This window comes from Tinamus guttatus, unplaced genomic scaffold (assembly GCF_059628265.1).
Source record: "Tinamus guttatus ecotype Peru unplaced genomic scaffold, ASM5962826v1 Tinamus_guttatus_pri_ptg000150l, whole genome shotgun sequence".
Classification (NCBI taxonomy): domain Eukaryota; kingdom Metazoa; phylum Chordata; class Aves; order Tinamiformes; family Tinamidae; genus Tinamus; species Tinamus guttatus.
The window spans coordinates 4,800,868-4,828,239 of NW_028288684.1; the positions used below are offsets into that span (position 1 = coordinate 4,800,868).

General features: G+C 38.3%; 1 protein-coding gene across 1 annotated transcript in view; it reads left to right on the forward strand.

Annotated features, from left to right (window-relative positions):
- The first annotated feature begins 14,504 nt into the window (after positions 1-14,504).
- The window catches only part of LOC148595134 (uncharacterized), an 86,384-nt gene continuing 73,516 nt past the window's right edge, over positions 14,505-27,372 (forward strand). Inside the window, exon 1 of the mRNA XM_088522159.1 lies at positions 14,505-15,206. Within this exon, the coding sequence (XP_088378285.1) occupies positions 14,505-15,206 (702 nt within the window). The remainder of the gene's footprint in view (positions 15,207-27,372) is intronic.

The following is a 27,372-nucleotide window of genomic DNA, read 5'->3' on the forward strand; positions in this document are numbered from 1 at the left end:
TCTGTAGCTGAAATGTTAAATACGTTAGGATTCAGCATATGAAGGATACAGAAAAAAAGAAAAGCTTCTTAATTATAAACTGATTTTTTTTTTGTTCCTGTTATGCCTCCAGAGCTTCTAAATGTGTCTCTTTTGAACAGAACACACTTTTCTTTCAGTATAGGAACTTCTTTTAGCTTAGTCACATTACTGGCTGTTACAGAACGTTATTACTTTAAAACAGAGTATTTCTGATGATCAAAAGAGAACCACATATACTTGATACAGGAACTAGCCTGCATGACAGTTTGCAGAACAGTTCTTTGAGGTTTACAAAGCTCTTGTCTGTGAAGATCTCTTTCCTTTTGACATGCGAATTCTAGGATTGTTTTGGTGTCAAGCTTAGGAACAATTCTAATTAAATTATATCCATTTTTATTATGGAGATTCTGTTGGAAATTGTGAACTGATCAACAGAGTTAAGTTTATATATATATATATATATATATAGTGTTAGATGTTGTAATTCACAGATAGTCTTGGACTCTTAAGGAACATGATTGTGGTCCGTGGTTATTTGCACCAGTAAACAATACAAGGGATCTTTAGCTACTGAAGAAGATATTATATGGTTAGCAATCTCCTTTTGGTCACTGGCCATCTGCATTCAGTTCAGCTTGTTCTTCTGCTTAGGTGCCAATGTGTCATTAGTGAAATAAATACATAAGCATGTATAAGTGAAATACAAGTACATAAGCGTTCTGCTTCTTGGTAATCCCATCTTTGTTCCTGCCGGAGTCCCCTGTGATTCAGATTATCCAGCTTTATGTCTCATTGAAAATTAAGAATCTTCAAACTCTTTTGCTTATGTGACATAGAAATTGAAATCTCTATATTTCTGTAAATGTCTTGAGCAAATATATAAAACTAAATAAAGAGAATTATCCAGAACTCTCAATTTCATTTCACTGACTAAAGCACCAGACCCATAAAGAGCAACACTGGGAGAAACTGAAACACAAGCTTTATGTTTTGGCTCTGCTGGGAAGAGCTAATATAGAAAGTATTACGCATCTTGAAAACAGACCCAAGTTTACAGCCAGAAGTTGCCTGTTCAAGCCTAATCTAAATGTTTAAATTAAATCAAACTACAACATGAGTCTTCACATGGCAGGGTTCATATTATAAAAGTTGTATCTATAAAGTAAAAATATGTCCATACGGTAGCTCTGGAAAGTACCTGAAACACCAAGTAGCAGAAAGAACTGAAATTTTCCATTACAATTTAATAAAATCAGTTCATTGGTCAAGAAGGGACAGGGAGAGAGACAGGATTCACTTAAAGCCCAATTTGTTTGCAGTTCCATACAAAATACTGACACCTTCTTCACCTAATTATTGCAAATGAATAGTGGACAGTCTTGGTCTCCCATATTTTCTTTTTGTGTAGGGAAATGGAGAGTGGTTTGGGAGCTTTGTTATAATAAATATACAGCATGTAAACTCACTGGCAGTCCACCTCTGCTCTGAGAAAAGGAGACTCAGCAGCACTTCAGGTAGAAGCTGGTAAAAACCTTCCACATGCCTGTACCCTTACTGCTTGTTTAGGATACTTTCAAATATCTTTGGAATTGTTTACATAAGTTAACATTTCTTTACTCAAGCGAAGGTTATCAAAGACAAGAATTCACTAAAAATGTGATTGTTCCAGTTACCATATTAGTATAAGAGGAAAATTTAGCCATTTGCACCATTACATAAACACACATAAATATGTCACTCAGAAGCGTGCTAAAGCAACATCAGCTAGATAGCAGAGGATATGGCCAAAAGTTAGCATGGTTCACTTCACCACTGCCTTGCTATAGTGACACTATCTTTGTCACCTGCCTCATGTCCAAGACAAAGTAGAAAATAGCAGGCTATAAAGTTGTAGGAACATGTAATTAAACAAAATTACCATATCATAATGCACATTTTCAGTGGGACCAAGGTGAGGTTGTGGAGAAAACTCAGTCTATCACTTGTCAATCAGTCATAAAAATGGAAACATTTAGCATCTAAAATCACCGTTGCTTTTCCTACATCTTAGAGAGATGATGAAAGCAGTGAATTATAACAAACATATGCAGAATATCTGCCAATATTTCACCTAGTGTATATAATTTTTAGGTTATTAGAACACAAAATGATCAGCTAAAGTGAGGTGGAAGAAGGCTAATAACAATCTTGCAAACTTTTATGCTTTATTCCTTTCAAACCAAAAGCAATTTGAGGGAAGTGTTGTAATTTGCTCTGTATCCATACACAATCTGACTCAACCTGGCCCCAATCTAGTTAGTAAAGAAGAACCAGAAATTTTAAACAAGTGCTAATCCTTGTATGCCCATTTATCTCTTATCTGCTCTTCTGCTAAGTGCAGACCACGGCTATACGCTAGGGTTGCGGCATCCCAGTTGTTGCAGGGCTTGTCAGAGCTCTGAGGATGTATGTTCTTGTGACGACCCGCTTACTCCATTTCTTCTGGTTTCTTTCCTACACAGGGCTCTCTTCCTGAGAAAGCCTGAGAGCACCTTCACTCTGGGTGCCATCTTGCAATGTAGGGTTCTACCAAAGCAATGCAGCTTCATGGCTAAAAATAAATTTGCCTCTGTGGTCCCCAGTACTTTCAAGTGTTCACACAACTTGTGGCAATGAAAGACTAATGAGATCAATTCCTTGCTCCCCACCCACCAATAACACAACATTCATTTGCTGCAGTTTTAAGGGAAGCGAGAAAGGTGGCAGAGAGAAACCTGTTAGCAGTAAGTACACAGAACCAGAGATGGTCATGTGGCTGGGTGTAGTTGGAGACATTCCTCTTTTCTTGTTACTCCTGCAGCTCCTGGCTCCAGTTGTTTGCAATCTATGCCTTGCTGTACAGGGCAGTCGGTATTTCACAGAACCCACCAGCTCTGTCATCACTCCAGCTTGGGAAGCAAAGGTTGTTTTCATTAGGTCTCTTATATTTTTAAGGTTGTCTTCAGAATAGGGTGGACTAAAATATGATTAAAAAACTGATAAGAGTGTGATGTTTTGAAATCCCATCATTTCAGAATTTTGATTATTCCACAAACGATCCCCTCAGAGTCACTGGGGTTTTTGTTCAATTTAGATCAAGTAGATTTTGCCCGTTTCTATGGCCTTGCATACAGCAGGCTCCCCTGAAGATGTCGGCAGCATCTGCTCTACTCTTTCTAGACCTCTGTTGGAGAACTGTGGCTGGAAGATATGAGAGCAAGCAGCCAGCGTGCTTCCAGACTGCTTCTTACCATTCTCTGATTCCCTGGACCCCTTTCCAGCTGATCTTGTGCTTCTCTATCCTCTTCGGCATCATCATATCATTCTTTTCCAGCCTGAGCTCCTTGTGCATCGCTCTACATCACAGCCAGCTCCAGACCCCTGGGAAGGTACTGCAGACAGCACTAGAGACAGAAATCCACACCGAACCAGCAGACAGGACAGCGAAGTCACCAACCTGGCCTTCATGGCCCCTGGCTGGAGCACAGTGAAGGTCTTATGGACATTTGATCTGAACTCAGCTAGGGAACATATTTTAAAGAGGGAAGTTTTATGGCGATGGCAAGGATTTTATGGTGTAGTTACTAGTTCAAAGGGAAACACTTTGAAAACCACAGCAATGAAAGACATTGACAGTGTCTTCACCACAAGACCACTGCTCATCTGGAGAAAAAGAAACTAGCAGCTTGGAGGTGAAAATTTCCTTTTTTTAAAAAAAAAAAAAATTCTTTTTTGTTGTTGTTGTTTATATATCAATTCAAGCATACTGAGATTTTATTCCCTGCAATGTTATTTGTAATTCCCAATTCCCTTCACCTCTCAATTTCTCTTATTTGGTTCCCCAGGGTAATTCAGTCTATCTTTATTTTCTTCTCCCCTACACATATTTTTGCAGATGCATCCTCTCTATTCTCACCTCCCCCCCTCCCTATTAGCTTGTTGAAGGTTATTGCTTTGTAGTCAGGATTTAAGCTACTTCTCTGAAAAAAGCCTGATTTCTGAACAATTGTATTTCCTTGTTCTTTTTCCAAAAAAAAAAAATCTGATTTGCTGATTTGCCTAAAATATTGCATGCTGCATTCCATCATGAAGTTTTTTTTTCTTTTCTGCCAAGAATTTCAATAAATATCAGAAAAATAATATTACAATAAATATGATTTGAACGGTGCAAAGCTGCTTATTTTGAGAAATGGTGCTTATGCAATGGTGCTTGGGCCAGTCCTATATATTTGCCTAGAAATACTCAGTAGATTTTATTCTGTAGATCCTCCTAGGAAATTTACCGTCCTATTAGTTTGGAGGCAAATAGGTTGTATCTATACTAATAAATTCAAAGCACATGACAGGAATTGAAACACTGAAACAGTCCATGCTGGTAAATAGTTCCCTGCCACGTCAATAGTTTTCCTTCCATCCCTGAAATAATTCCTTGGCACTGCTTGGTAGTTATAACAGATAAGGGGCCATCCCTAGGACCCAGCTTGCTTGGAGCCCCTCTGTTTTAGTGGCTAAGGCCATTTACTAATACGGACTATTCTGTACCAGATGGAGCTCAGCATTATTCCTGGTCCTGTTCATTTTACTGGAATAGATGTAACCTCAGTGGCCAAGGAACAGAAAGAAGTCTAAACCCACTATGTTACTACAGCTAATCGTGTGAGTCAGATGGATAATAAGAAATGGGAGAGAAAACATCATATATATATGAGGAGACTAAAGATGAGAGCAGAAGATTGGCAGCTGTGAGTGCAAGTCCCTTCCTGAATTATTCTATGGTTCTGTCTTCTCAAAATAAGGGGAATTTGGAGAATAAGGATTTATCCCAAATTCCAGCAGGATCAGGCAGCAGGACTATGAGAGGTGAATGCAAGAAGCTACACAAAGCCCATAAGGTGTAAGCTTTGTAGTAGAGTGGAAAAATGAGAGCTTCTTATTACAAATGCAAATGGTGGTTTCGATGTACACTGCCATTCATGCTTCAAAAGTAGTTGATTTTTGAAAAAGAGAAGGCCCGTGATTTTTTGAAGATCAGTCTGAGCTCAGCATAAAAACTTTGACCTTAATCTGTATGGATAATTAATTAGCAGTGGAAAGGGAGAAGAGGGACTGTCCTCCCTTATTTGTTTATAGAGTCTATGTATTCCTCTTTATTCTAAAATCACCATTTTTTTTGACCAGAATGCTAATGAAACTGTCAAGTATATTTATATATAAATACTTGTTTTTCTGCTTTTTAAGTAAAAATTACTGATATGATCATTATTTATCATTGCTAGGAAAAAAAAAAAGACCTTCTGCATCTAGCATGACAAAAATATGCCAAGACTTTAGCCTGATATGATTTACAGTGCCTAAGTTTTAAAACCATGAAAAACTGGTTTGCTGACAGATCTTTGCCTCCTAATATGTTTCAAGCATGCTGTCCCATAATAGATCGCTTATATGAGTACATGTGATGAACACAGGGGAATTTTCAATGAAAAAAGACTGAAACGTGGGCTCTTCTGAAGCTCAGGCAAGGCAGCTAAGCTTTTTCACATGTCAAGGAAAAAAAAACTTGGTGAGTTTGTTCCTCTCTGTTATTAGAGGTCACCTCTCTGCCCTGAATTAATGACTGTCATTAGCAGTACTCTGAAGGGAAAAAATCTCTCTCGTTAACACAACACATTTTCTACCTTTAAAAGCAAGGATGAAAGAGTTAATTTATCTCAGAATTTAACATATCTGAACAGATCTGCAGAGGCCACTGGCCAGTGAAAGGTGGACTAAGCTGTTTGAACGATGCTTGTATAAGGCACAGATTCTGCTTCTTTTAAGGGACTCCATGACAAGACTGTACTAATACTTAGGCCTCCATGTAAATCAGATTAATCAAATTTCATGTTCTGTGTCAGCTTTGTCATGCCAGGGAACTGACAGTCCTTTTGGTTAAGATATCTACTTATTCTTTCTTTTTATTTCCTGAAGGCTGGAAAAAAAATGGAGAGGAGAGGAGAGTAGAGGACAGGAGAGGAGAGGAGAGGAGAAGAGAGGAAAAGTTAAGAAATCTCCCTCACTTTTGCTTCGTATATCTTTTAGTCAAGATATAAGCTGAGAGATTCTGGCAGTTTTCTTCACTCCAACTTTCTTTTTGGGAAAAAAATATCCAGCTCAGTTGTTAATCATGGACTTTGCTTTGGACTTTAAAAGTTCTGGCAGGATTCACTAGTAGATACAGATAACATAGTTTTTCATGAAGGGCTGGTTATTTGTTATTTGTAGCTGCACTGACTTTGCTGGTAGATCTGGAAATCCCTCTCCTCCTCCAACAAACTAACCCCAGAATGGAGAATTCAAAAGAACTGTGAGTTTCTGTCAAATTTGTGAATATTTAATAACACCCCCCAAAAATCATAGGAGAAAAACAAAAGCGGTAAAAATGTTGGAAATATTTAAACATATGTCTAACCACTTTTTATCTGAGAGCTCTGAAAAAAAATAAACAGATTTATCAAAAGTAAATACCTTCCAACATAAGAATAAATATTTTTGTCAGATAGAATAAAATGTGCTGGACTGACCAACAAAAAGCATGTTGTTTTTGAGAGAAGAGTTCTTTTACCAGAAAAATAGTTCTTGACCAAAACTGAATGTGTCTCCTGATCTTTTGCTAACAACTGTTGCTCTTTTGTTCATAAATGGGCTGTGCAGGGTACTCAGTGGCCTGACTGCCCATACAGATAGAGTTCACAGAAGGTTCTCCTGAAATAACTTATCTTCATTGCAGCTGACACAGGCCCCCGTTGCTGCCGTTTATAACTCACTCAGCCATCAGATCTGCAGAGGAGGAGCTGCCCTCCGCATGCCTTGGAAGCAATAGGCATTTATTGGTGGGGTCATCAACTCTTTGGCATTCATGATGGACACTGATTAGAGAAGGTGATAAAGGCATTACTAGAAACCAAAGCCAGACACAGAATGAAAAAAAAAAAAAAAGAAAGGAAAAAAAAAAAGGTGTGCAAAGTAACATTTTAAATAGACACACCTATTTACAACTGCTGGTATTTTTATTCAAAGGGTATCAGTAAGAATTTAGTACTATTAGGCTCAGACGGTACAGCTGAGGTTTTAATTTGCTACAGTTCTGTTCTAATAGGTATAAAGAGACTAGAAGATTTTGAAACACTGAACTCAGAGGTGTTCTGACAAACCTTTGTACTCAGAACAGCAAGAGCTAGCGTGAGCTTATACAATTTAAAGCTAATTGCCCAGCCAACATCCTCATTACCATATTGATGCAGTTCATAAATCAAAGCCCTGCCTCTCCAAGCTGTTAGCCAGCCCTGTGCTAACTGTGTGCTTGGGCTGAGACACACAGCGAGTTGCACTGCAGCACGAGCACTGCAGAACCTTTAAAAGACGGATGGGAGCACAGACCTGGGGAGCTGAACTGCTGCGAACTGATTTAATGCACATGGCACAAAAGCAGTTGTTCTCGTTTGCTTTCTGAGTATGTTCTGACTTAGCCTGAAAACTTTCCATAATTGCTACTGGGTATAGATATGGGACTTTAGAGAGCCGAGAGCCGAGGGCTGTTTGGCTGCCAATTTACCTTCCTACAGGATCTTTTCTTAACCAAGAGACTCAGACCTACATTTTTATGAGCAATGGAGTTCACGGATGAGCTGAATTTAACCATGTACATTTAACTGCATGAATTTAATTGTGTACATAAGGTTTTATATAGGAAAGGGCAGGTTCAAGCCCCTACCAAAAACTCCTAAATTAATCACTTAAATAAGGTGCTTGAAGATAAGTTTCTGGAATAGTTTACTTAGTAAAATCAAGATGAAATTCAGTTGCCTAAATAAGTGCCTACCTACTTGCAGATACCTACTAGTGTTCTTTGGAATACCCTGTTATCCTAAGACACCCACACAGTATATATGCTAAAGAACATAGAGAAGAGCCACAGCTCTCTGAGCTGGCCACCGAAGGGCAGATGAGATAGTCCAGGACTTCACCAGGCAATTGAATTTAGGCAACTGAGTCCTGTCTGGACTAATTTTTCCTTCAGGTGTGCTAAAGTATTTCCTTCAGCGAGCTAAAGTAGGTATCAGAAGCAACCTAGTCATATGAACAGCACAAATAAATCTGAGCTGGGTTCGTTAGCTCGCACCGCAAGACTGTGTCCAGCTCCTCAAGCTCACTGCATAGAACTAGCCGAGAATTTCTCCGAGTATTATTGTTCCAAATCTGGGCGCCTCATGAGCTATTTTTCTTTGTATGCCTTGCTTAGAAAGCAGCAAGTGAGATTTATATTGCCTGTGGTTTCTCATGAGCTAAGCATGATAGACCCGGCCATCAGCTGGGGGCCAACACAACTGTCATCTTCTAATGACAGGCTGTTGTGCAGGATGAGCTTTGATGATACACAAGAGCCAAACAGTAAAAAAATAACAAACTAAAACAACCTGCTCCCTATTTACCTAGTCAGTGAGACACAGCTGTCATATGCCATTTCTCTTTCATCAACTTAGAAAAAAAATAGAGATATGACTATGATGTTTCAGTAGTTTATCTCATATATATATCCTCCAATATGAGAAAATTGTTTCTTCTAAACTCTCTTTATGTGTGCATAGTAAAGATTAATTTCTAATCAGTCTAATGAGCATCCTATGAACAAGTGTAATGGAATTCACTCTAGAGTCTGAAGAAATAATGGCGATATGGAGGCTGGAGAGAGAAAACAGCTCATAGCTGCATGTTTGCTTGTAGCAAGGATGTGTCTTGACTGTGGGTTGGACTGGCTGCTCAGATGAAGCGCTAGGATTTAACAATGCCAAGATCCATGCCAGGATCCTCACCCTAGAGGGAGACAGATCTTTTTTTTTCATATGTGTTTTGCCCAGTGCTAGTTTTAAAATATTTATAAGGTGTCAGTTCATTTTGGGGCCTCTGCAGTGTCTGAGTTTGGCTGCTGTTCTGTTTCATGTTCTTTGCACCATTCAAATAAAAACAAAATGGAAGTATTCTAGGGTAGTATAGATTTTTTTTTATAATTAATAACACAATTTTAAGTACACACATATGGACACACATACACCTTTCACCCATTTTTTCCTCTCAATTTGCCTCCATTTCACATCAGGTTTAATTTCTATAGTTCACTGTAATTTTAAATCACTTGAAATTACCTTCTAAAACATGCAGTCCAACAGCCTCAGGCCAGTATCTCATCAGGAGCTTGATGCTGCATTTCAGAGGTTTAAGACAAAATAGCACGAAGCACAACAGAAAATACAAAATTTGAATGCAATGTTAAAAGAGCCTCATGGTAGAAGGAAAGCCAGAGTAGCACTTATTCTTTAAATATACTTCACTGATATGCTGATAATTGCGCTGAAAGCCATAAACTCTAAATACACCATTCACACTTTTTGGTACCTTCTGGCCAGAGGAAGGAATCAGGTAGGCAAGGGGTATGGGACATTTCCAAAGGTGAAGAACCATGTCTAGTCCTTAGTTTTACTGGTGCTCACAGGCTCCTGATCTCTGATTTTGCTCAGTTTATGTAACTGTTCAAAGCACAGGCCGCAATTCCTTGCAAAGACAAAACTCTCTATTATGTAAACGGACTGGAACTAAACATCACCCAGATGTCTATGTTCTTAGAAATGGCATGAATAATACTATTGCAAAAGCTCACCTAAGTTGTGATTAAACCCTCCTTCCTCTAAGGCGACAATGACAGTGGGGTTGATAATGATGTTTTAGACCCAAACACAAGTGAGGCAAGATGTGCTATTACTGGTAGTATGTTAGCATCTTGTCTGGATCAACCTCAAGCTCAGCTAACTAAACTGAATGCATCAGTGATTCCTCCTGGAGTTGAATCTTCCCCTGCTAAATATTATTAGTAGTCCCAGCTGTAAATATTTTGCTATGCATTAGTCAGGAAGGTGGTTGGAAAATGACATATCTGTAACTATGAGACAGCGTGTCTGTAACTAGGAGCTGCACCAGAGAAAAAACAGGAATGTAGGCACAGTTATGCTTGAAAAAATGTCCCTTTGCCCATATAATTTGTTCCATCTGGGAAGACATTTCACTTTCCTTGATGGTGTAAAATGACCACCTGATTGAAGTGGGGCTGGACATTGGAAAGTTAAAAGGAAGGGTTGATAGTTAAGCTATTTTGAGATAATAAGCATATCTAAAGCTGAGGCAAGTTTTATTGAATTATCATATCAAGAAATTTCTGTAAAATGGTTGCCTAAAGAGAGGAGTTCATTTGCTGAGTGACTCATTCATAAATATACCTAATTCTTTGTTGACTTAAATACTAGTTAAGTTCAGTGAAGGCAATCGGTGCACGGAGTGCAAGAGAACTCAACACCTTAACGCAGTCTCCCTCACTCACTGAATGAGTCAGCAGGGGTCTAGATTTTGCAGCATCTATGAGTACTTCTGGATATTTCAAAGTGAAATATTACATAGTATTACTATATAATATGCAAGATCCCTTACCTGAGTAGAACGGTATTGCAGCTTCTCCATTTTGCTGTTTGCTCTAATCAAAAGCAATATAGAAAAACACTTCCAAAATTAAACTATGACTCAGCAGCCAAGAATATTGCTGAGAAGATAAGAAGACTTTCCAGTGTGTATTTCTACTGACAATTCACACATTCCTCTTTCCAGACTAGATTTGCAAATAACTGTTCTGTAATCACACCAGGAAACTCACATTCCCAGAGTGAGTACACTCTGCAGTACATGTAGAAGCCTGTCTGCAGCTTGTCTGCAGCTATGATCCTCTACCTACATATAGAGGAAGGCTCGTAAAATGTTGGCAGCAAAATGCAAGTCTTGAAGCAATGGACACAAATAATAATTAGAATTTGCAAGTGACATGAAAACCTAATTCTGGTGTTCCTTTACACTGGCTTGGAGGTACTACATCCAAAGGCATTTCGCAGCCTACCTGTTCAAACTGACAGTATCCAGAGCAGAGGGAGGGCTGTGTGAAACTGCAGCCAGGTGCTTGGGATGATAAAGTAAAGCACAATCTGAATGAGGTCACGCACGTTGTATTTTTAGAAGTACCTGGTGTTCCTGTGAAGCACGCTTTTGCTCTCTCCTTTTTTTTTTTAATTTTCCTCACTTTTTTTCCCTTTCTTTCTGTGAATAATTTGGCCAGTGCTTGCAGAGGCTGTTTTAGCCCTGGGGCTTCTCACACACACTTCTGTTGACAGAGCTCTGTGCAGCACGCAGGCTGAAATGCCTTTTGTCAAGGATCTGTTCCCCTCTCTCTCTGTTCTGCCCCAATGCTTGGAGGATCTTTTGGCTACTGAAAGTTCCTGTTGTTACGCTCATGGAAATTAACTGACTTGAAAAATATGGAGTTACCTTGCAAAACAGGTAAAACTATAAGTAGGAAAAAAAGTCCTAGTTTGCTATTAGTCTATGTGTTTCAATTTTTTTTTTTGCTACTTTTTTAATTTGTCAGGGAAAGACTAAGTCATTAGAGATTGTTAAACAAAGTTAAAAGGGAAACAAATGCATTAGGGGCTGAGGGATAAAAACTCACTATTTTAAGCAACTAGTGTTGCACTGTTCCAACCAGGATCAGGACTCAATATGCTAATTTACTATGTCAGTTCACATTTAAATGGACGTAATAAAAAGTAATAAAATTTCACACATTCACATGCTTTGTAACACCAAAATACATAATGGGTAGTGAAATGTGCTAGTTTTGTCAGGGTTTGCAAAGTTAGTTTGCTATTGTAGTAACCTTATGAAATAAAGCATAATCATTTGCCCCAGAAAACAATGCTCCTAAAGAAAATAGAAATGAGGCTATCCATGTTAAAGTCTTTGCAAAATCCTCCTATTTAATGATTAAGTTTAATACGTGCTTTTTGTGTGATATTTGTTTGAGCAAATCAGATCAAGATGCACAAAAATCTGAGAGTATGCACATATAAATTTACTCTTACCAGACCATAAGAGAACTTTCTTTCTACAGCATTTTACTAGCTATGTCACCAATCTTTACTAATTTATTCCTAACTTGCATGGATCTTTCCTTAGAGAATAAAAATCAGGTTGCAAGTTTTAAACTCCTGTAAGTGTAATAAGATGTAGTTGATTGGATCCCACATTGCACATTTTACCTTAGAAAAAAATCCTTTGCAACTCTTTGGTGCTCTTCTGAAACCTATTTTGGAGTTGGCTTTAGCTAAACAGTTGAATGCAATCTGAGGGATATTCTACATTGTCCCTTCCAGGTGGAAAAGAAAAAACAACAAAAACAAAACAAAACACTTTTTGGTGTTTAGTTTTAGTGATAATTATGCTATTTTGAAGGTCTGTACTATGCGCCTTTTACTGCAAGGACAAATTTAGCTCTAAATGTGTAGATTTCTCTGAGTTATTAATTTTGCAATAGGCAAGATTTCCAAGTGGACAGCTCTGCTGAATATATTCCATTTTTAGGAGCTATAATGTGAGAGTAAATCTCTATAACATAAGGAATTTTGTATAATAGTTTTTTTTTCCAGTCACTGCAACACTATGTGAGGAGATATGATCCATAGGATGAACATCGGTAAATTCACACTCTGCCTTCTTTTCCCTTCCTATTCATAGATTTTTTGCCACACCTGCACAAAATCAGCCTACTCCTGGGTTCTTTCTTTGTCCCAATCTCAAGGAGAAAAAGAAAAAAGTTCAGTGGAGGAGGAAAATCTAATAAAAAGCAAAACTTTTACAGTTAAATTTCAGCTTCACACCACACTTGGTAAAACTGAGCAAAGGCAAAGGCAAACAAGACAAAGAACATAATTTAAAAAGAAACTGGACCTTTATTTTGGATGCTAGGAAAATCCAGAGATAACTAATAATACACATTTTTGCAAGGATCCAAACTCCTGTTTGAGGATCTAAAGCATCATCTTAAAATATCAGACTTAAATAAAATACCTTTAACTTACCCCATCCTTGCCTCCTTCAGAATTATTGCAGCTTCTTCTGGAACATTTTAACCAGACTGTTACAGCAAAGATGTTCCTGTGAGCAAACAGCTGTATTTCTACAGGATGTCATTACAGCAGAGTCTGCTCAGCAGCATCAGCTGCACTGAAGAGGGTGAAGGGAAGAGGCTAAGGCTGGGCAGTTTCTGCCAGAAGAGGGAAAATATACATGTATATTTATACATATATCCATTATATATATATATATATATGTACACACATATATGTATTGTTATAGATTATAGATACAGAGAGAGTATCTATAATGTTTATAACATTAACATGTATACTGAGCAATGACAAAATATGCCTTGCTGGCATGCATTGCTCGGTTTATGGCACCCACAGTGACAAGCATGTCACAAATCAGCATCTTCCTTTGCCTGCTCCCCGCTTTGACAATGACAGTGCTGCCTTGTGACACGTCGTGCTCATCGCTGACAGGCTTGCCATGTACATCAAAGGCTTAAGCTTCTCTTCTTATTTTGAAAAGCTTCTGTTCCGCTTTGTTGTCTCACATGTGAAGTCCTGAAACAATCATTAAAATAAATGCTATCAATATTCAATACATCACAAAAAGCAAAATACATATATGGGACAATTCCTTGATGCAAGATCAGTTCTTCAGAGGCCCATTTCCTCCCGTGCCCTGGAGCTCCATAGAGGAGATGCAAGTGCAGAAGTTAGAACTAAATCACACCCACAGCCACCTTCAGTTTAGAATTGAAACTCCCTGTATTTTTATCTTTCTCTTTCTTGGTTTGCAAGTGTATTGGAAATGGACAAGTGCTACAAAGCAATGGCAATTCAGAGAACCAAGAGAGAGAAAATTCTAGCTAAATTAAATGTACTTTCTTTGCGCCCCTTCCTTTGGCTCCTTGCTCTTTCCAATGATATTTTAATAGCTATGCCAGAGCAGTGTGTGAGTTTTCAATTATTTAACTGACAATAAAATACAGTGAACAGAAATATGTTTAGATAACAAATACATACCTAACAAATATCAGTTTGAATAATTCCAATCCATTGTGTCAACAATCAAAGCAAAGTCAACATTTAAAAACATTTCTGCATTTGCCACTTCTTTCCTAATCTGTAAGGCAAACAATTCAAAGTTCTCTGGTTTTAAGTTCATTTAATCTGCATACATCAAATATTTTTGAAGAAAAACTATGTGCAAATTTGATGTTGGAATTATATACTCTAGGATCACTCTCACTAATGCAGTCCAATGCAAGCATGTTACCATTTTATTTTTTTTTAATTTTCAGGAGCAGCAAGAGTTCAGATCAACGGTATGAGAATTCAAATATTAATAATGATACTGTGATTATGTTTATGAAACAATAAGAAGGTATTTCTTGGCTACATATGCCGAGCTATGTTCCTTAGGAAAACCAAGAATGAAGTCTTTTTGATCTCTGGTGGATGAAAATTGTTGGAATGGAAACTAATATCTGTGAAGAAGAACAGGACTCACCTTATCGTACATCTGTCAAGTGTCTGGGGACTCCAAAGGAAGCAAAGCATGAACAGGAAGCAGAAGAACAGGAAAGTCCATCTCCATTTCATACTGTTTTAGTGGATTCTGAGTTGAGTTTGTCAGCTTTGTCACCCTTGCTAGACTACAACGGGACATCCTTGGCACCTGGCGTGGTTGCTGGCTGTGTGAGTGCCCCTGACCAGTCCGAGACGAAGCAGCTTTGTGAAGAATTTTTGAGTTCTGCAAAGCACAAGCCCAAGAAAGATCCTTTAAACCTGCCCTCGCACTCAGACTGGAAACAAGAAAGACATCATGAGATCAGAGTCATCAAACACAAAACAAGTGCTATCACATTTTCTGACTTTGAATCTTTATCACATGAAGCTAACACTAAACTCCACATTTACGAGGAAGCAGGAGGAGCAGCTTTTTTGTCTGAAGAGGAAGCAGCAGATGGTAGAGGTGATGATGATGTGTTTACAGAACTGCCAAGGTATCAGGCATATTTCAGTAGTCTTCATAAAAGGAATGTTTCCCAAAGGAAACAAGATAAATGTGAACCTATCAAACATCAACGCATCTGTCATCTAGAGGACTGTAGTGATCCTTCTGAAAAGGAACTGAGGGACCATAACAAGGATGAAAAACACATGGACCCAGAGGTAATACAAGCTACTCTTTTGTTCCAAACGTGTTTTAAATAATTTAATAATTCAATCATCTAAATTATTTAATTATTTACTACCATTTAAGTTTGGTTAGTGGTGGGGAAGGAATTTCACAAGTTATTAGATAGGGCTAGTTGACGAAAATGGAACTGATCAACATGAATGGTCATTTTAAATAAAATGGTGATTACAGTATACATGGGGAACCTTTATACATAACTTTCTGCAGCTTTTCACAGGGTATATTCAAAGACTATATGTCTCGAACACATAGAACATTTCTGTTTTAGTCTTTGGGGAGCCCCATAAATGGATCCTTCTCTCTTTTTTTGGCCCTGATTTTTTACTAATAAAGTAAAATGCATCAGAATCACTTATGCTGGTTCCTTTTGCACTGTTAACTAAAAAACAGCTGTAAACTGGACTGTTCAGATATTTTTAAGGTTGCTTCACAGAATAAAGTGGAACAAAACAGTTGGAATGCACCAGTAAATCTGATTCAATAATCCTTTTTTAATTAAAAACCTTTCAAAATTAATTTCCCCTACTGTATAAATATATTTGTTAAATAAAATAAACATGCAAATAGAACCATAGAATAATTTAGGGTGGAAGAAATATTTGAAGATCACTAGGTCCAACCTCATGTGCAAACCAATTAGAAAATATCCGAAAATACAATTACAACCCCGTGGATTTTCTACCATTCAAAATTTTTTTGGCATACTTTTTCCAAATTACATACCAAGAATAAAAACTCATAGTAAAATATACTAAACATTAAAAATATAATGATAGGCTTTTAAATGAGTCCAATCTCCTTCTCCAGACTGACTGTGTTTCCATTAGCCTGGGCTTCAAACTTTGATTTTCCATTTTGTCTTTCTTTCAATATGGGAACATTGGCTCAGTTTCCTCTGCTCTTACAAGATTGAATATGACACCACACCAAGGTGTGTATTCCCAGCCATTCCCTGTGTCCAGTGACACTTAGGAAGCAATAGAGTAAGGAGTCCTGTGAGGACGCAGCATATTTCTTCATGCTGAATAATGGATATTTTTACTGTAGTATCAGTGCAGCCACTCCTAACCCATAGCACTGTTCTGTTAAACAGCACTGTTTTCTGTTTTCTTATTTCACTAAAATAATACACAGGATAGGTAACAATCTAGTCTATAATAAAATAAAATAAATAGTTTATATCTATACTGGTCTACATCATGGCGCTTTGCAGACTCCTAATGTTCATAATGAAAACAAGAAGTTTTAGCACAAAGTCAAAAACGCTCTGTAATAAGAATCATCCAGCTATAATATAACATTTTGGAGGGAAAAAAAATGGAGTAAATTAACTGTGTTTTTTGGAACTGGAGGAATAGGAGCTTTTCAAATGAGTTCTCGCTAGTCTGGAGAATAAACAGAGCTCTCCCTTACCAGCTGGTGACAAACCAAGTGCCTGGAGCAAAACATGTTTATCTTTGGAGAAGTTCGGCTCTGGTACAAAAATATGAAGTGATTCCAAATGATGGGGAAAACAAACTCTTAAAAATCCCAACATTCCTGAAGCTGTGGCACAAATTAATCTCGAACTCCCAGGTCAGTCATACCTTGCCTTTTTCTCTCTTCCTCTCCTCCTTCTTTATTAGGTTATTTTCCATGTAAGTCAGCTTTATGCCTTGAAAATCATTGTGGTTCCTTGTTTTTATGCAGTGTTTTCTAATTTTCCTCTACCTGTATCTGTCCTTTTACTTCTACTGCATAGAACACAGTGTTGCTTCATTAATTTCTGATTAAATCAAAGTAAGAGAGTAAACGTAGGAGAATAATGTCTAAATTATCGTCAAAATTGTGATATATAACACTTAATTACTTCTCTCCTTTAATCTTTCTCCAATTTTATGAGACTAATTCTGCCTCTCTCTCAATGGGAGTTTTGTAGTTTTCTTCCACGCTGACCCCAACTTTACTGAGGAAACCCATTAACTCACAGAGAAATAAGGCAGGTTTCTACGAACTGTTCACAGCAACTAATATTAGGAAACGTAGGCCCATTTTTCCAAAACATTCTACTTTTTGATGCGATACTGACTCAGAGATATTCTTGTGACATATAATTTATTAAACTATTATATTGCTCTCATAATCTATGCCAAGTCTTGCTTCCTCATGTATTCAAGAACAGTAATATCCACATTCCACTTAAAATAAATACAGACGCAAATGCATATGCAATATGCCTTGGATTCTGCTTATGGAAGGTCATTCCTGGAGGTAAGTGGGGAAGACCAGGGCCTGTTGTCAGTTACTTCATGTCCACGTCATAAAATAAACTCAAGGATGCAGCTTGCAGTGCAAATAATGGATTATAAATTGCCATAGAAGCATATGAAATGTGTCAAAGACATTTCAAAAACTCTGTGGATGCAATACTTCAGTCCTGGCTTTGATTTTGATTTTTTCTATGTAAATCAATACATATCACTCTTGGAAGGCCTCCAATATATATATACTCATATATATAAATAAAAGGATTATCTTGTCTTTGAAATTTCAGCAGCAGTCATGCATTAATATTCAGAATAAAAGCTCTCCCCATGATTCTAGTCCGAAGCCACATTAAGCAAATGTGCATCATTGTTAGGTTAACACTATTACTTAGAAATGGAACTGTGGAGAAATGCCTTTCCAGTGGAAAGGAATTAGCTAAAAAAAAAGACAGCATGGAGTAAAAATATTGTCAAAAGCGACCATTATTGCTAAGCCCCAGACTTAAAAATAGTATAATAAACAAATCCCCCTAGCCATTCAATACAGATAAGAACTATCAAATGTAATGGCCTGATTGATACCCTGGCTAAATCCATGGTGCTGCAGCTCACAGTGAAACAGCGATTAGGATCTGCCCCGCAGGGCTATTCCTAAGCAAATGCACTTGTTACGGAGCACAGAGGGATGCACGGCAGCAGATTGCCTATTTTAACTATAGAAAGCGAATTTGCTACCTTCTGCACTCTGCGGAACACTGTCTCTCGCAGGCAGTCACAAAGAGCAAAGCTGGTGTCGAGTCTGCTCTTAAACAGCTGTTACAGGCATCTAAGTGATAGTTGTTGAGCTTGTTTCATACTAATTAATAAGCAGAGAAGAATCTCCAGATACACCAAACAGTGCAGTACAGCTAAGAGGTGACAAACACAACTTGCGCACGCTGCCAATGCCATGCCAAGGGGAAGAAACGGCTGAAAACAGTTCTCACAATGATGTCCATTAAAAATGTTCTTTCTTCTTTTCTAAAGGCATACAGAATCTTTTAGCTCTGAATAGTACAAGATAAATGATGCCTGTGTTCAATTTATGGACTCAGTGTGGTCCCTCAGCTTTCACTCCTAGGGCAGTCTCATATATATTTCCTGTGGTTTCTCATCAAATCTAAATTTGGCAACAGCATCTTCTTTTCAGGAGCCTGGAATCAGTGGTATAAGTAAAGCCCAAATATATTTCTTAAAGGAATTTTAACTGAAGGAGCAAAAATTTAAGCATTTAAAATCAAACCTGAAATATTATATCAGGTTATTCTTCATTTTCTGAGATCTATTTGGGTGACATCATGGCTAACATAGCACTAAAGAGATTTTGACGTCTTTAACCATGCCAGTGAGTTTCTGCATCCTTAGTACAGACTTTTCTCCTGTGGCTACCTCCCTTGCAAAATTGCCCTCTTATCTTGAGAATGAGATTATTTTTAAAATCATTAATCTTCTCCTGATATTATTTATGATTGTTGTGACTTGTTCTGTCCAAACATTTTCTCAGCAGCTCTGAAGTGGTATCTTGGGATGTTCTTTCTAGCTCACATTTTTTTCAATACGCCTTCCTATTAAACTATGCATACTGCTTGTCCCAGGGAACCCATCTTAGCTCTTTAGATGCTCTGTTGCAAAGGCTGAGACATGAACTGGCACCAGCACATGTCGTCTGGGTCCAGTTTCCTCTGAGGATTATGTTTGTACATTTTTTACCTGCAATATGGGTTTGTAAGAGATGTAACTTTCAGAAGAATTCAAGAGAAGTAATTTCTTGTTAAAGAAGAAATGTAAAGAAGAAATGTGAAGGAGAATGTAAGGAAGATGGAGTCAAACTCTTCTCAGTGGTGGCCAGTGACAGGACAAGGGTTAATGAGTACAAGTTGAAACACAGGAAGTTCCATCTCCATGTGAGGAAGAACTTCTTTCCTGTGAGGGTGACAGAGCCCTGGAACAGGCTGCCCAGAGAGGTTGTGGAGTCTCCTTCTCTGGAGATCTTCAAAACCTGCCTGGATGCCACCCTGTGCCATGTGCTCTAGGTGTCCCTGCTGGAGCAGGGGGTTGGACTAGATGATCTCTAGAGGTCCCTTCCAACCTCAACCATTCTGTGATTCTATGTGAAACGAGTCCTTCCTATTTCTATGGAATCTGCTGAATGAGCTGCTTTTGTATCGTTGTGTGCTACACAGCCTGTCTGAGCTGTAGAGGCTGGTGAGCAGGGTGCAGAGCACCAAACCTGCTAGTCCTTACACAGGAGCCCGAGAGACCTTACAGGGCCTGGAGTGGCACACAGGTTCCCCCCATGTCTTCCTCCTCGCAGGGAGGAAGATGAAACCCAATAGGCTTGTTGGTTTTCATACTTTTCAGCTGGGACAAATATGCAGTGACTTACCACTCCCTATGAGTAAGCGAGATGAGATGACATAAACAGATATTTAATATAGCATTCAGAAGGAATAAATTGTCAGGATTTGGTCTTTAGACTGTAAACATAGAGACCTTGGAGGAACCTGCACATTCACAGGCTCCATAAAATGTCACAGGAATCTGTGCACAATGTTGGGTTGTGTTCATGGGCAGCTGTGCACCACAAGGAGAGGGTCTACTCCTTTCTGAGTTAACCCCTACCTGTTTTAAGCAAAACTGTAATGTGTTTCACCACAGGGGACATCTGAAGGACACTTGTGAAAGCTCCATCGATTTTGATGTTTAGAGGTAGACTGTCTGAAAATGGTCATAGAAAATAGCTGGAAGATGGATAATCTGTCTTTCTAGTTTCTCTCTCTTTTTTTTATGATTCATTTATTTTCATTAATTTGCTTGTTCCATCCATGTACTACAGTTAGATTGTTTTATTTCCTCATTATACAACCATAACTGAGTGACAAGTTTGATAATCATCGTTTAAGCTTGGACCACATGAAAATAATTGTTGAGATATAATAGGGAAGTTTCCATGATATCTGTCCTATATTTTGCCTGATTCTAGACTGTGTTTTCATTCTTTAACAAACACCAGAAGTCCACCAAAGGAACAAGACAGAGAAAACAGATGTAGATTTATCCCCTAAGAATTTATTTATTCAAAGGCCTTCTTTGAAGTTAGTTATTGATTCTTTGCTACCACACATCCTTCTATGTAACTTATAAATATCTAAATCAAATAATCATATCCAATGAAAAAAGAATAAGAAAAGTTTAAGTCTTTGACAATGAATAAACATGTTCCATTTCAATTAGATTGAGCAAATTCAATTTAAATGATCAAAAGTCAGGCCTACAATTATAACCAGCAATTGGGCCTGCCAAAGCAAGCTTCTTAGACTATATTTAGATGTCTTCAATTGTGCTAAGTCCCTGTGCCTCACATATTCCTGCTCAGTGCCTTCCTTAGCCACTCTGAAGCACTTTTCAGAGAGGTGCTTTGCTCTTTTCGTTAATGAGGCACTGGAAATTAGGTGGAATTTAAGCTATCTGAAAATTGCCTTGAAACAGGCTCTTGTCTAATTCAGTCATACAAGAGCAAAAGCTACTGAAGAACATAACAGAGTGAAGCACAGATTCCTTCTCCCATTCCTCCCATTCTTTGGGAGGGATGGGAATTCTTCTCTTTACCCTGTCAAACTGAAACTCCAAACCTAGAGAAGAAGAAGAATGCAAACTCATGCTGACTTCTTTATGAGAAATAATATAGTTATTATTACCTCCTTTTTTGTCCATTCTCTGCAGCTACGGGATGTCTACCCAGGTAGGAAAGCTGAGACTTGAAGTAACAGTTGCCACGGGGGACTGAGCTTTGTACATTCCTACTTTCTTTGGGTGTCAATGGGATTCACACTTTCTGTATCCCAATTACACCTTCTCTCAAGTTGATAGATGGAAACACTGTGATTTGAACTTTGCAAAGTTCTAGCTTTTATGCATGTTTTCTGCCTGCCTGGGAAAAGAATTGGAGACGAACTGTTGCTTGTTTTAGCATTATCATCAGCCAATAGACAAAACCAACTATAAATAAAAGTCAGACAAATGCTAAGAAATGGGCTCTAACTATGAATTGGGAAAAAAGAACCTTTTATTAATTCTATAATTTAAAGGACTAATTACAAACATAGCGTTTTGTAAGAAGTACATTTTTCTCTCATCCTGCTATCCTTAATAACGTAGCCATTTTCCATTAGGTTATGACATATCTCATGTCATGCTTCTTAACATGACTGGAGGGAGCTGTACGTTCAAATTTATATCTTACTAAAATGGAAATTAACTGCATGGCTGTTCCTATAACAAAATTATAAGCAGTATGGAAAACACTGCAGTCAGGGTATTTTAAGGATATGCCTTACTGAAAGATCATATCAACATGAAATGGTATATTGGAATCGTGTAGATTGCATGTATCTCCTATAAAAAGCATGTAGATACTATCAAAATGAGTCTCTTATCTCTTCAGAACACTTGCACGCTGCCCATAGAGTATTTGAAAAACTGCTTTGTGAAGCATGCATGATTTGTTATCCATTACTAGAGGAATAAAAAAAAAATGCCCCCAAAACAAATTTGATTTCTTGACAGTAGTAAATACCTCTCTTTGGAATGACAGGACTGTCTTCAGCTCACATTAATGGCTGAATTGAGATTGGATGCATCATATGTGGTCTGATTTTGTAAAAAAAAAATAGCCTATGAACTATTTTCTGCAATCTTAACTTGGGCTCTGCCAAGAGCTTCCTGAAGCTGTAGTACGAGGGGACAAAGTCTATCCTCTCACAGCAAAGTCCATAAGCAACTATCCACGTGATACCTGCAGCTGGAAGAGAACTCTTAAAGTTGATTCTCCGTCAGTCTAAAGTCATTTGGGGTGCAGAGTATCATTGCTCTGGTACATGCACATTATTGAGATATATATGGTATGTATTAACTATAGTACATGGCACATGTTACCTATATAGTAAGATTCTGAGAAAGTTAAACCAGGGAAACATTAAAAAGGAGATAATGCAATCAAAAAGAAGCCTCACTTGGATTTTTGAATTTCCTCAAAAAAAAAAAAATAAAATGTCACCTGGTGCTAAATTAAGTGGTATAAAATTACAGGAGGTGAGATTATGTGAGTTAGACTGCACAGCGTGAAACCTCAGTCTGTTCAAGTTAAGGTGTAAAACTTTGGCCTTTATAGTTCTCATAACATAATGAAAGGTTCCTAGACTAGCCGTTTCCAAAGCGTGCCTATTGCCACTAGTGCCTGACCACCGTTTTATGCTGCCATCCTAAGAGCAGCTTTTCGATTGGGAAAATGGATTTTGTTGCTCAGTCCGGCATGTCCCACACATCAACAGGCCCTCCCTGAACAAAATTTTGGAAAATCCTGTGTTAGCTTGTTCTTAAGTATTAGTACATGTTTTATACTTATCTTTAAAGCTTCAGGAGAAGAAATAATTAACACAAACATAAGAGTATACTCAGATGGGACAGTATACAGCGTATGTAACTGGGGGATGACTTTTTTTTTCTGATATTAAGGCTCCATCATTTGTTGTGCATTTCAGTACTTCAAAATCCTGTGACCACCATAGGAAAATATTATTATTATGTCTATTACGAGAGGAGATGATGGACTTACGGTCACACTAAGCCCATAAAGAGGTCTATTAGGATTCCCTTTCACAAATATTTGAAAATATCTGGGCCTGTGCCACATAAGACCACTCAGGTGTTCTATATATCTCTACAGAAGTAGAGCAAAAGTCAAGAGGGAAAAAACGCCTTTTATAAGTCAAGGCTCGAGTGAACTACATTCCTCTGGGTGAACATGGGAGAATGGGGTAGTTTAGGAAATCTGCAAGAGTCAGGTGTCAGAAACTATGAGAAACATGTAGAAATCTCTTAATTTATTTACCACTGGAATTAAGATATTCCTTCAAAGTGCAGATGGAGATTCTGGATAATTTGTGGGATGGGTTGTAAAGAGAACAACTTGTGAAACTGGGAAGTTGTACAAAAGGTGAGAGGGAAGGGGTTGGGTTGCATTTTCAAGCTTGTTTGCCTGGTAGGGGAAGATTTTGCATGTTTCTTAGGTTCAGCAATAGAACTGCAGAATAAGAAAAACAAAAGAGAATGCAACTGTCAATGTTTCATAGGTTTCACATAGGTTTCATATAATATAAACTGTATTTTGTAATATGGTGAAGTTCTGGGGATGGAATAAGAAAAGTGAGTTACAAATTTAAGCACACACTTAAAAGTTCTACTGAAAGTCCATGGCACCTAACTAAGGTATTTTGCCGCTTTTGAAAGTCTTTCCTAGGTGACATTTGCCTGGTTAATACAGTTGGCAACACTCTAGTTCGAGACTTTGGACCCCTCAGTCCTTCTGTGTGTTCAATTCCAATTACATAGTGTTAGCTTGGTATTTCAGGGCATATTTTCCACTTAGTAACATGAGACAACTGGCTCTGTCATATGATTTGACATGTCCAGGTACTTCCCAATCCGTTTGGTCATGCGACATAAGCAGCACTCACATAACCAGCTCTCTGTGCGAACTGTGAGGTCCATGTTTGAAACCAATTCAGGGAAATTTAATAACTAAGATAATGTGGCAAAACGTCATAGAAAAAATAGGTCGACAGATCTGAGATTTCATCTTCAGACATTTTTGTGTGCTTATTCTCTGTAGGAGAGAATGACTTCAGCCTCACACCCTTTCTTACTAACAGTTCCAATTACTGAATATTTTGAATTTCAACAACAACAAAAAAATTAGAATAGACTGTTCCTACCTGTTCCTCGAGTTTCCTGGACTATGGATGCCTCATCCTCTACCCAAATTAAAAGCTTTGCCTAATTTTCAATTATTTCAAAACTAAGACTGCACTAAGTAATTTGGAGTTTTCTAGAAATAGAAGGGACAGGACGGTGAGGCCAGCTGCTGCATTTGAAACATTTTTCTTCTTGAAATTAACTTCAGTATAATCATGCCAGGCTCTGAACTGGACTGGACTGTCTTTATTCATAATTTCTGTGGATTCTGAATTTTCCTGAAATTTAGTTTGCTAATCTAATGTTTCAAAAATTGGGTCTGGAGTAAGAAAGCAAGTTCTGAAGATTTAAGGACATATTTATGCCTCTTATTCAGCAAAAAGTTATCTGACCTTGTTTTAATGTTTGTGACGAAATACCTACTGATATGCTATGTAATCTATATAAGTTTTTACAGTTGTTATTTATTGTTCCTATTCAGACAGTAAAATGGTGAAATTTCACTAGTTCTGTAACAAGGATTTTGCATTTAAGCGAAAGCCTCTTAGTCTAGGGACTGATCTACTTACATTAAAATGTCAAAAACGCTTCCTAAAATGATCAAAAAATAACAGAATATAAATCAGCAAGTCGAATTAATTTCATTCCATAATGCATTCAGTATACATCAAAACCAAAAGCAACATATGCAAAATCAGTAACTTGAAGACAGAATACACAGATTGACCACAACAGCAATATAAAGTTAGCAGCAATATAAAGTTAGGAGCTTTCTGTGAACAGCACGTCTAAGATCAGTACTTGCTTGTACTGAGCAAAAGCAAAGCAAAAACCAGAGCACTATGTATGTGTGTGGCTAAACACATTCACAAGGGTTGAAAGACGCCTGCTGTCCTGAGATTTCACCTCAAGATCATGTCTAGAAGACAAACGATGATGAAACTATAAGAGATCACCCCTGAAGGCAAAAATATTTCACAGACCCTGTTTTTAAAATAAAAAATACAATACTAGTTTATAAATATAAGTTTTGAGGCCTCTCTTAAGCAATTACATGGAATTTATACTATACAAAACACAAAACAGGGGGTTATCTTGAGTAGTCTGAGTCTGGAGAAACTTAGACAGTAAGGACTGAACAGCTTTAGTCTTATCTTGAGGAACACATATATAAGATGGTAATCATACTGAGATAAAGAGAAAGAATGCTAAAAGAAAGTCAGAAATCAAACCTCAGTGGGAAAACCCCACTAAGCAAGCAGGCCCAAACTCAGCTCTTTCTGAAGGAAAGGCAAAAGCATTATACAGGCTCACGAAGTGATGCTGAAACCAAACTTTTCAGACAAGACAAAGCACGCATTTTTGTATGCCAATGTCAGAACAGCAAGAACTAGAATTGCCTCTGCAATGTTCTCATATAACAGTATTTTAAATAAAGGAATTTACCGTGAATACAAACAACTCATAATGTCAGACTTTAAAAGCACAGCAATAATTGCTGTGATTTCAGATGCATGCACACCAACAGGTTTTAACTCAGATCAGCTTCTCATGGGTAATGCTTCCACCTTGGTTCACATTTCTTACAAAAATGTTGTGTTTAAGCTGCATTAAATGGAATGCAGATACCTAAGTGAAGAAAATAAAAACTGGACCTTCTGGTATTCCCCATCAAGCACTTCTTTCCTCCAGAAAGCTGCGCTGCCATTGAGGGGGACCTGGACAGGCTGGAGAGTTGGGCAGAGAGGAACCTCATGAGGTTCAACAACGACAAGTGCAGGGTCCTGCACCTCGGCAGGAATAACCCCAGATACAGGACAGATTAGGGGTTGACCTCCTGGAAAGCAGCTCCGCGGAGAAGGATTTGGGAGTCCTGGTTGACAACAAGTTAACCAGGAGTCAGTAATGTGCCCTCATGGCCAAGAAGGCCAATGGGATCCTGACCTACATCAGGAGGAGCGTTGCCAACAGGTGGAGGGAGGGGATTCTGCCTCTCTGCTCAGCTCTGGTGAGGCCACACCTGGAGTATTGGGTGCAGTTCTGGGCTCCCCAGGACAAGAGGGATGTGGAGCTTCTAGAGAGGGTCCAGTGTAGAACAAAGATGATTAAAGGACTGCAGCATCTGCTGTATGAGGAAAGACTTAGTGAGCTGGGCCTGTATAGTCTGGAGAAGAGAAGGCTGAGAGGGGATCTGATCAATATGTATAAGTACCTGAGTGGAGAATGTAGGGAGGATGGGGCCAAACTCTTCTTCATGGTGGCCAGTGGCAGGACAAGGGGTAATGGGTACAAACTGAAACGCTTAAGTTCCATCTCCATGTGAGGAAGAACTTCTTTTCTGTGAGGGTCACAGAGCCCTGGAACAGGCTGCCCAGAGAGGTTGTGCAGTCTCCTTCTCTGGAGATCTTCCAAACCCGCCTGGATGCCACCCTGTGCCACGTGCTCTAGGTGTCCCTGCTGGAGCAGGGGGTTGGACTAGATGATCTCTAGAGGTCCCTTCCAACCTCAGCCATTCTGTGATTCTGTGCTCAAACACTTGCAAATGCTAATGCGCAGTCACACAAGAAGATCAGGGAACTCAGCATTTAAAACGAATGTTTAAGATGAGCAAGCATGAAGTTGAAAAGATGACAAAATTAAACACGAAACATTTTTTATGCATCAGAGAAAAAAAAAGAGTATATACTCAAAGTCAAATAAAAGCACAATGATCAGTGTATGTACATTCACACTGTATCTGTGCTTGAGCCCATTTCCTGCTGCCAGCAATATTCCAAAGGGAGTATCCAGAGGTGAGCAGTACTGGAAAAAAAAAGTGGGAGAGTGTGCCCCTGTTTTTTGAGACTTTTGAGATTAAAGTTCAAATCTTACTTGAAGATACACCTTAAAACAGAGACTATTACATTTCCAACTTGTATCGCAGAACTTTTAGTGTGGGAGCTAATGCCTTCTAAGCTAAAGCCTAAGGCCTTCTCCACGGGGAGGTATCTAAATAAGCCTCTTGTATCTACCCATCTCACAAATCTAGATTGTACAGTGTTTTGGTAGGAAGATTTTGAATATTATTGTTATTGGTAAGTCTCCTGTGTTTCAAAATACT